Source organism: Camelina sativa, chromosome 9, assembly GCF_000633955.1.
Source record: "Camelina sativa cultivar DH55 chromosome 9, Cs, whole genome shotgun sequence".
Lineage (NCBI taxonomy): Eukaryota > Viridiplantae > Streptophyta > Magnoliopsida > Brassicales > Brassicaceae > Camelina > Camelina sativa.
Window position 1 is genome coordinate 12,561,582 of NC_025693.1, and position 10,758 is coordinate 12,572,339.

A 10,758-nucleotide genomic window follows, 5' to 3' on the forward strand; every position below is an offset into this window, starting at 1 on the left:
TATTATGTACTCAGCTGTGTATACATTGCTGTGTTTTCTTCCACTTCCAAGGCTGTGTCACCAACATGAGAAAAGCGAGTCACCCAACCTGTTAAGAGACAGAACCTAAGCAGTCACATGAGCCTTGAAGGCCAACACACATAAACATACTTACTCTAATCCTCAAATTATGGCTTTACATGGGATCTTTGGCACATCAAGCTTGTCACAGAGTACATAGCAGAAGTGATTGCAATTTTTTGACAGAAAATCATAAGTTTATCTTGGCCATTCCCTGCTGAGCTCACACAAGATCTGATTTACCATGAAGGGTGTGCAATCTGTCTTCCCAAGAACAATTTTCTCACGATATGTGTACATTGGATTCGTACCACAGGACAGCTGAATACATAGTTCCTCACAATACCCGTAAGACCATTCATCATTACCATATACCTGCCCAAAATTATAAGGAGATGTCATAAAATCCGTTTAGGAAGGCCTTCTTAATATTTAAGGGTCCCTTCCTAAAGGTTCAACTATGATTCCTAAATTTTTTACAAAGGCGTAATTCAATCAATATTTGTGTGAGAAACTCTATGATATTAACCTATGAATGAAATTCCAAAGCAATAAGCAAACTGATCTCTACCAGGAACACTAGCTTGTCCCTCTCTTTTCTTGACAACTTTTAATGGAGTGTCATCACATGAAAATTTGATAAAAGCAGACAATATTAACCATCCATGTTAGTAGATTGACACAAGATTTCACTAAAATACCTCAAATGTTTTGTGTTATGCCTGCCAATAATCTGTAGATAAATCGGGTCTGCCTGTTATAAACCCCCAAGATAAATCCAAACATTTTGGTCATCATCTTGAAGAGACATCATAAATGTCTCCGTAAAACTCTCAAGCTGCACATAATTCACAAAACTCATTCCCAAAATTTGAAACAAAGAGACCCAAGTCAAATTTGAAATTGAATTCAAATCACCTTATTTGAAGTCTCTTCATAATATTAGACAATGAAGCATTCACTCTTATCAAACTCTCCTCCAATTTTCCGAAGAACAAGATAGTCAAATCAAAAAACACATCGGATTAAAAAAAAGTCAAAACCGGGTCTAACCTTTTCACCATCGGCGAGAGAAAGCATTTGAAACGCAATGGAGAGAGAAGCATGGAGAGAATCAACATGAGATTGCAGCTTGGCAATTTATTTATCTTTCTTGGTGACAAGTTCTCGGAGATCTGATGACTCCGATTCGAGATCAGACACATGCGTAGAGAAATCCAAAATCTTAGTTCTCTGCTTATAAATCTGAGCTTGATTTACCAATTTTACAGCTTCTCCAGATCTGCATATTCATCGTTAATCTCAAATTTGTTTGGTGAAGAAGAAGAAGCTCGTGAAAATATGTTTTTCTTTTTTTGTTATAAATTTAATAATTATCTTAAGGAAATATTAATAAAATAAAAATACTAATTTTGGAAAGGTTGAGCATATATGCTAGTTTTGGAAGAAAAACATAGAATTGTGCTATTTTAAGATATTTCTCTATATATTTCCTCTTACCAAAAGAACATTAGCTACAAGGACTAANCATAGCAGAAGTGATTGCAATTTTTTGACAGAAAATCATAAGTTTATCTTGGCCATTCCCTGCTGAGCTCACACAAGATCTGATTTACCATGAAGGGTGTGCAATCTGTCTTCCCAAGAACAATTTTCTCACGATATGTGTACATTGGATTCGTACCACAGGACAGCTGAATACATAGTTCCTCACAATACCCGTAAGACCATTCATCATTACCATATACCTGCCCAAAATTATAAGGAGATGTCATAAAATCCGTTTAGGAAGGCCTTCTTAATATTTAAGGGTCCCTTCCTAAAGGTTCAACTATGATTCCTAAATTTTTTACAAAGGCGTAATTCAATCAATATTTGTGTGAGAAACTCTATGATATTAACCTATGAATGAAATTCCAAAGCAATAAGCAAACTGATCTCTACCAGGAACACTAGCTTGTCCCTCTCTTTTCTTGACAACTTTTAATGGAGTGTCATCACATGAAAATTTGATAAAAGCAGACAATATTAACCATCCATGTTAGTAGATTGACACAAGATTTCACTAAAATACCTCAAATGTTTTGTGTTATGCCTGCCAATAATCTGTAGATAAATCGGGTCTGCCTGTTATAAACCCCCAAGATAAATCCAAACATTTTGGTCATCATCTTGAAGAGACATCATAAATGTCTCCGTAAAACTCTCAAGCTGCACATAATTCACAAAACTCATTCCCAAAATTTGAAACAAAGAGACCCAAGTCAAATTTGAAATTGAATTCAAATCACCTTATTTGAAGTCTCTTCATAATATTAGACAATGAAGCATTCACTCTTATCAAACTCTCCTCCAATTTTCCNACCTCAAGCCCATACAAAACCCCAGCATGCTTCTCCGGCCCATCTTGAGCAAAATACAAATCTCTCATCCTCTGAAACGCGTGCAACGTGAGCAAACTATCCGAACCGGCTTGATGACATTTCCCAACTGCCCGGTTAACTTCAAGCGTCCTCGCAACCCGGTCTAAACCGCCATACAATCTCCTCTCACAAAACTTCATCATATGCTTCACATCGTACACGCGCTCACCAAACAGAACTCTCATCACGCGCTTAAACTCCCCTAACGCGCCGGGCAGCTCACGGCGCGTGAGGATTTTCATCAGGTAACCGAAATCGTACGCGCTATGAAACGTCACCCAGCTCACGTCCTCGTTACAAACAAGCCCCGACGACATCATCAGCTCCGCGAACCTCTCCGAACAAACCCCCTCGCGGCGGTTCCGCTCGAAATCGATACCTTGCCGACGAAGCAACTCGACGGAATCAGGAGCGTGTGCGTCACGCGCCACGTCGAAGTCTCGGAAATTAAACTCCCAAATGAACCGCCGTCCGTCACCAAATAGATCCGGGAGGTTACCGTTGGCGTCGGAGAGAGTGAGACCGACTTGGATTAAGCTGAGCGCGTCGACGTTGGCTTTAAGTAGACTGTAGAGATCGCCGGGGTTTGTAAATCGGAGATCGGATTTGAAAATCACGCCGGGGAACTCAGTGTCCATGGAGATGAATGGATAATCGTCGATGGTTTCGCTGATTAGTGCAAATTCAGATTCGAGATTCTCCGCCCAGACTTCGCGAGTCACGACGGTGGTGACGACGCCGCCACCACCGCATGGTTTGTGATCTTTGTTCGATTTGGTGATAGCCATTGAATAAATTGAATTTAGAAAAGGTTTGAGTTTATGATTTGGGGATAAGAGCCAGTGTGTGTTGTGAATATATATGACAAATGAGAAACAGAGTGAGGAGTTGCGAGGAAGAAGACGTGGGACGAGAGAAACGCGTCAAGTTGTGTTTGACTCTCCCTGTAACGTAACTTGATTCCTCCTCGGTCCAACTTGGCCACTCTCTCTACTGGGTTTAATAACTAATTATTTATTTATTAGTATACATTTTTCTAATGATGCTATACACTGAATATTAATTATGTTGTAGCAAACATAAAACTTAGGAGTTTTTTTTGTTTGTTTTGCAAGTTTTTTTATTTAGAAAATTAATTGTATTTAATATTTTATTGTTAGTATTTTGTATGATTGGTTCATATGTTATATATACACTAATATGTATGCTTGCTTTTTACACAAAGGGAATGTATAAATCTTGGATTCAGTGAATTTCCATTTTTTGGGGGGAAGATTATATGATTCATATCCAAAAGACCAAAACCAATGTATTTTTCTTTATAGAGATGTATATGTAACTGAATAACTAAATATAACTAATTAAGCTATTTGGGTTGACTTGTGTGGTTCAAAAATAAATAAAAAACAAACAAAAAACATATCTACAAATTGTAAACCAGTGCAAGTCATTTTGGTAGTACTAATTTTATAAACAAGTACAGTAGTGTGTGCCTTTATAAAAATACGTTTTTTTTTGTTTTTTTTCTCTGTTTGTATAAAATACACAGAAATTAGTTAGATAAAAACAAATATTAATCCAATTACATGTGGCCGATATTACAACGAATATCAAAATCCAACAAATATTATTATTTAAGTCAATTGGGAGTATTGGATGGACTACAAAAAGGGGGAAGTCTCAAGTTGATGGATAACAAGAGTCCAAACTTTTAAAGTGTTTTTGCGTATGTAAATCGTGTCGTAAATCTCAAATTCTTTGAATATTTCTTTAAGGGGAAAAGGTCACTATCTTAAATAATTTATTAGTTAAAAGTTTGGGTTTGGATCGATCATCAAAACAAATGTGGCAACATAAGTGTTGGCTATACAACACAAGTTGTTAGTCCTCCTAGAGGACCTAGACAATACATTCCAAATTCGAGCAAGATCTTTTGAATNAAGGTAACCGTAATCGTACGCGCTATGAAACGTCACCCAGCTCACGTCCTCGTTACAAACAAGCCCCGACGACATCATCAGCTCCGCGAACCTCTCCGAACAAACCCCGTCGCGGCGGTTCCGCTCGAAATCGATACCTTGCCGACGAAGCAACTCGACGGAATCAGGAGCGTGTGCGTCACGCGCCACGTCGAAGTCTCGGAAATTAAACTCCCAAATGAACCGCCGTCCGTCACCAAATAGATCCGGGAGGTTACCGTTGGCGTCGGAGAGAGTGAGACCGACTTGGATTAAGCTGAGCGCGTCGACGTTGGCTTTAAGTAGACTGTAGAGATCGCCGGGGTTTGTAAATCGGAGATCGGATTTGAAAATCACGCCGGGGAACTCAGTGTCCATGGAGATGAATGGATAATCGTCGATGGTTTCGCTGATTAGTGCAAATTCAGATTCGAGATTCTCCGCCCAGACTTCGCGAGTCACGACGGTGGTGACGACGCCGCCACCACCGCATGGTTTGTGATCTTTGTTCGATTTGGTGATAGCCATTGAATAAATTGAATTTAGAAAAGGTTTGAGTTTATGATTTGGGGATAAGAGCCAGTGTGTGTTGTGAATATATATGACAAATGAGAAACAGAGTGAGGAGTTGCGAGGAAGAAGACGTGGGACGAGAGAAACGCGTCAAGTTGTGTTTGACTCTCCCTGTAACGTAACTTGATTCCTCCTCGGTCCAACTTGGCCACTCTCTCTACTGGGTTTAATAACTAATTATTTATTTATTAGTATACATTTTTCTAATGATGCTATACACTGAATATTAATTATGTTGTAGCAAACATAAAACTTAGGAGTTTTTTTTGTTTGTTTTGCAAGTTTTTTTATTTAGAAAATTAATTGTATTTAATATTTTATTGTTAGTATTTTGTATGATTGGTTCATATGTTATATATACACTAATATGTATGCTTGCTTTTTACACAAAGGGAATGTATAAATCTTGGATTCAGTGAATTTCCATTTTTTGGGGGGAAGATTATATGATTCATATCCAAAAGACCAAAACCAATGTATTTTTCTTTATAGAGATGTATATGTAACTGAATAACTAAATATAACTAATTAAGCTATTTGGGTTGACTTGTGTGGTTCAAAAATAAATAAAAAACAAACAAAAAACATATCTACAAATTGTAAACCAGTGCAAGTCATTTTGGTAGTACTAATTTTATAAACAAGTACAGTAGTGTGTGCCTTTATAAAAATACGTTTTTTTTTGTTTTTTTTCTCTGTTTGTATAAAATACACAGAAATTAGTTAGATAAAAACAAATATTAATCCAATTACATGTGGCCGATATTACAACGAATATCAAAATCCAACAAATATTATTATTTAAGTCAATTGGGAGTATTGGATGGACTACAAAAAGGGGGAAGTCTCAAGTTGATGGATAACAAGAGTCCAAACTTTTAAAGTGTTTTTGCGTATGTAAATCGTGTCGTAAATCTCAAATTCTTTGAATATTTCTTTAAGGGGAAAAGGTCACTATCTTAAATAATTTATTAGTTAAAAGTTTGGGTTTGGATCGATCATCAAAACAAATGTGGCAACATAAGTGTTGGCTATACAACACAAGTTGTTAGTCCTCCTAGAGGACCTAGACAATACATTCCAAATTCGAGCAAGATCTTTTGAATGTGGAAGTTGATGTGGCATATAGAGATGCTGAGCTGGCAAGAGAGAAGAGGCTGTGATCGAGTGAAGACGTTTCAAGTATAAAAGGAGAGACTGGGGTTCGTGAGAGAGGGTTATCCAATTGAATTGGTGTTTTGTGTTTGCTCCTGCGTGAGCTGGGTTATCATTACATTACAAACTCTAATTCGTAGCTTGTAAACAAACCATTCGATTAGATTCAACAAAGATCTCTTGTTTGTTCTTAACACTGATACGGGTCAGATACACTTCAATACAACATTTCAACACAAAATTAAAGAGTGGTTTTCTTTCACAACTTTTACATACCGATTCAGTTATTTAGAAATGTTTTCCGTAGCTGAGTTTAGCCTTCCAGGATTTGTTTCCTTTCGACCTCGATGAATTGTTTGTTTACATGATAGCTTTTGGTGGCATTTTGGGTCTCATTCTCTCCCTTGCATCGCAGCAACTGCAACTGAAGACTCCTCACAAGCTCATTTAGCCTCTGGATATGTCTCTCTTGTGATATGATGATCTGTAAAAACGGTGAACTTTGCGGTCAGACTTAACGTTCCCCCTGAGAAAAACAGATCAATAATAGCCAAGCTTAACAGAAACACACTAAAGTAAGGGGAGCCTTTTAGATCCTTTAAAATATCAGCTTTTTGTAGATGGTCACTGAAAAGTCCCTAAGCGAGAACCATCCTACGAGCATAAATATGAAAAACGCACAAGCTCGGAACTCATATCATGTTGAGTGCCGAAAGCTACAAGCTACCTAATCGTTCTACCTGACTTCATTTAAACTCTTGGATTTGCAGCTATTACAAGTTTCATTGCAGTAGTCTATATGAAACGTGTGATCCTAGCATTGCTACTCATTCCTGATCCACAGAGATAAAAGATTGCCTCAAAATAGATTAGTAAGGGAAGGTGTAGACTAGAAAGATAATACTTTGAGGTCAGGACTAAGCGGAAACCTGAGGTTTACTCAATGACTATCAATCCAACTGGATCCTTATGGTAATGTAAGATCAATCACAGACATAAAGCAAGTCTTATAAGTATTCCACTTCTATCAATTATCTTATGCCATTAGAGAGAAACCCCATTTAGCAATCCAAGCAAACAGTTGAACACAGTTTTAAAAATTCTTATTGGAGATTTCCAGACATCCCGACACAGAATCCAATCCAAGAAGACATTTAGAATTGCAGGAAGTCCCATTTAAAGTAATCAAAGCAAATAATAAAGACAACTCAAAAACAACAGATCCCATGGTAATGAAGACATTTCCTAAGACAACAAACCAAAGCTTAAAAAATGATTTACCAAATGCAAGAATAAGAATCTGAAGTATCACACCAAGCAACGCACAGAAGAAAGTGAAGCTTAATTATCAGAACACTAAGGACTAAGGTAGCCACTCCACACACACACACACACACCTATTCTGATGTTTACAACATCTAGGCTAGTCCAGGTCTCCTACAAACAACTAGAAATACTCTGTCTTCTAAAGGGAAACACATGAAAGAGTTAGAAAAAAACCAGTACCTTCTCTTTAACAGCTTCTTCCCTATCTGAAATTTGCTGCTGTTTCTGAGACAAGCTGGTGGCTGTATCTAACTCAACAAGTGGTTGTCTCCATTCAAACTGAGAGGTGACTATAAGTATAACTAGCAGAAACACGAGCAAGATTGGCTTCGACATTGCTATATCAGTTGCTTTAAAACACCTGTCCCCCAAGAAATTAGCCAAATTCATAATCAATCTCCTTTTAAACTATTTTACAAGCCTACCAACTCAAAAACACACATAAAATTCAATTTCAACTTACTAATCAAATCATTATCTCCACCTATAATTAATAAAGTTAAGCAATAACGCATCATCAACCTCTAAGATCAAAAAGATTCAATTTTTAATCTACCCATTTCCTCAGCAACCGCAAAAAAAAAACGAAGACCCAATGAAGCGAATAAGATGATCTTGGAACTGACAAATCGAATTTGACCAGAGGAATAACCAAACTTCATGATCGATCGACCTGACCACCTCCTCCGTTAGGGTCGCGAATGGTGAAACTGGATACGAGATCTTCCAAAATCGAATTCGTAATCAGAAAACACCAAATAAGTTTTGTGTTAGTAGAGAAATGTAAAAAGGAGCTGAGGTTCCCTGAATGCGCAAAGAAGGTATAAATGTTTCAGGTGACTCCTACCATTTTTTTTTTTTTTTTTTTTTTTTCCAAAATCGATCCGCGTGATGCGCGAGATCGTAGACTCGCGTGAGTGATGCGCGATAGCCCTGGCCATTCGGGTACCCGAACCCGATCGGGTTCGGGTTTTCGGGTTTTTGGGTTTTCGGGTTGACACATATTGTACCCGATCGGGTTTTATATACTATCGGGTCGGGTTCGGATCGGGTTCATTCGGGTTCGGGTTTTGTTCGGGTATACCCGAAACCCGAAGAACCCGATCGGGTTGTCCAAAACCCGATCAAAACCCGATCCTGTTCAAAGCAATGTCAAATGTTCAAATGTTCATCCTTCACTATCAAGTCACACTTTGCGGATTGCAGTCACACTTGAATCAATCTCAGTCAGTCCATCCTTCACTATCAAGTTAATGATATGTCCAGCGCATCTCATATGCATAAACTCTCCACCCAAAACCAGAGAATCCTCACTAACTAAAGAGAAAGCAGACTGAAACTGACTCAAAGCACTAGTATTAGCTGTTGCATTATCAACAGTAATAGTAAATAGCCTTTCTATTCCCCATTCAGCTAGACATTTCAGCAGTGTATTGGCGATTGTTTTACCTCTGTGATCTTCGACATGCTTGAATCCTATAATTAGCTTCTTTAGACGCCAATTCTTATCAATGTAGTGGGCAGTTATAACCATATAACTTGAACCTGTGAATTAAAAAAAAACATTGATAAGAATCTTCACTAATTGAGTAGAAACATTAATCATAATATATTGCAATTGACTAGAAACATTAATCATAAAACCATACCAGTTACAGAGGAAACCCATATATCAGTTGTGAGTGAGACTCTTTGCTTGGTTGTGAGAAACCATTTTTTAAGAGTAGCTTTCCTCTCAACAAAAATCTTTACTATGTCTCTTCCTGCTGTCCTTCTTGAATGTGGCTTGTAAAGGTTCACCTAAGTGGATTACATAAGAAAAAAAAATTGATTAGCATCATGTATTAGAATCATGTATTAAAAACATAAGAAAACAGTGATAGAAGTGGCACCTTGTTGCAAAAATGTCTCATTGCAGGACATTCTACAAACGACAATGGTAACTCTCCAATCACCACCATTTCATTCAATGCTTCTCTAAAGATATGCTCAGGCACTTTTCCAGATTGTAAACTCCCATCTTTACTAATAACCTGTTGACCTTCGGATGGATTTTGACAGTCTTCCCATGCCAAATATGCCTTGCATATGTTTAGATGATTCCACAAGGTTTTTGTCCCTGACTTTGTTGGACAACTGAATTCCTTCCCACAATAGTTGCAGTTGCATTTGTCACGATTGTCCTTCATTCTTGTGAAATGTTGCCATACATTTGATCTTGGGTTGAGAGTCTTTTGGGTCTTAGACTCAGGCTGCTCAGACTCGGATCCTTCATTACGAGTGTGTTTCTTTTTGCTCCTTCGAGGTGTTAGAACCTCTTCTTCTTCGTGTATTTCTCTCTCGTCATCATCAAAATTTGGAGATGATGAATCCATCTGCAAATCATAAGACAGTTATCAGACCAGAATCAACAACAAACAGAAACAACAACAAACAACACTATGGGGACAACAACAAAACAGAGACAAAAACAAAACACAGTACCAATAATAGACAACAATATTCAACAAAACAATGACCGAAACAAACAACAAACAGAGAACAACAGCAAACAACACTATGGGGACAACAAACAGAGACAACAAGGCAATGACCGAAACAAACAACAAACAGAGACAACAGCAAACAACACTATGGTTACCAGCTATATGTTCTTACCAGCTATATGGAACCTAGTGGCACAAACAAAAGACAATACAAAAATCATTTTCAGATAGCCTTACAGCCTTTCTGCTATTTTCTTTCAGAGAGAGAGACTGGTGAGAAAGGATGGATCTCTCCGATCCTGCTTTGCAACATCAACTTTTCTTGCCGAAAATATCAAGTAAAAAGACTAAAAGTAACTATATATCTCTTCATTCAAAAACTCTTGCTTTAGTTACGATCCACAGTAAAAGACAACATATCATAAAGTAGGGAAAAAGAAAATTATATAAATCACTTGCTTTAGCTATGATTAAAATCATATGTACGAGACTGGCTTAGAGAAAGGAGCGGAGCTGGACACTAATTTAGAGTGATCTTTATTGATAAAAGTAGCCTTTAACAAGAATCATGGATGGGGCTTTTTCTCTTCTGGCAGCTAACAACTTTGGTTTTATTACTGACGAGACAGGTCTCCTGTTTTGAGGTGACTGAGGAATGAACAAAGAGAGGCCAGTGACATGAACCAAGACCTAAGAGATGTATTATCTGAATGCTATCACAAAGATGGAACCGTTCATGGCTGCTCTAGCTAAAGCTCATGGGTCCCTGTAAGCAAA

The 10,758-nt window shown here is 37.7% G+C and overlaps 3 protein-coding genes and 2 long non-coding RNA genes across 10 annotated transcripts; all 5 read right to left on the reverse strand.

Moving 5' to 3' along the window:
• Nucleotides 2-1,581, reverse strand: LOC104710883. Of its 4 annotated transcripts, none has more exons than XR_002033569.1 (4): nt 979-1,581; nt 762-898; nt 180-435; nt 2-88 (listed from the first exon to the last, which is right to left on the reverse strand). It is a non-coding gene; the product is annotated as an uncharacterized LOC104710883 (long non-coding RNA). The 4 variants fall into 4 exon arrangements; XR_002033567.1 differs by having other exon boundaries at nt 2-52; nt 155-435; XR_002033568.1 differs by having other exon boundaries at nt 8-88; nt 155-435.
• Nucleotides 1,771-2,422, reverse strand: LOC104710885. The gene is made up of 3 exons (XR_755131.2): nt 2,352-2,422; nt 2,135-2,271; nt 1,771-1,808 (listed from the first exon to the last, which is right to left on the reverse strand). It is a non-coding gene; the product is annotated as an uncharacterized LOC104710885 (long non-coding RNA).
• Nucleotides 2,424-3,352, reverse strand: LOC104715220 (probable CCR4-associated factor 1 homolog 9; the record flags this gene model as incomplete). The annotated part of the gene is made up of 1 exon (XM_010432647.2): nt 2,424-3,352. A coding segment is annotated over exon 1 (848 nt), but the record flags the coding sequence as incomplete, so codon positions are not given.
• Nucleotides 4,292-5,069, reverse strand: LOC104715222 (probable CCR4-associated factor 1 homolog 9). The gene has a single exon (XM_010432648.2). It carries the CDS (start codon nt 4,967-4,969, stop codon nt 4,292-4,294), a length of 678 nt encoding a protein of 225 aa, XP_010430950.1. The 5' UTR covers nt 4,970-5,069.
• Nucleotides 6,307-8,340, reverse strand: LOC104710886. 3 transcript variants are annotated; one of them, XM_010427541.2, is made up of 3 exons: nt 8,169-8,340; nt 7,676-7,856; nt 6,307-6,653 (listed from the first exon to the last, which is right to left on the reverse strand). In XM_010427541.2, exons 2-3 carry the CDS (start codon nt 7,829-7,831, stop codon nt 6,483-6,485), a joined length of 327 nt encoding a protein of 108 aa, XP_010425843.1. In that variant the 5' UTR covers nt 7,832-7,856; nt 8,169-8,340; the 3' UTR covers nt 6,307-6,482. The 3 variants fall into 3 exon arrangements, with proteins under 3 accessions (XP_010425843.1, XP_010425842.1, XP_010425841.1); XM_010427540.2 differs by having other exon boundaries at nt 8,052-8,340; XM_010427539.2 differs by having other exon boundaries at nt 8,122-8,337.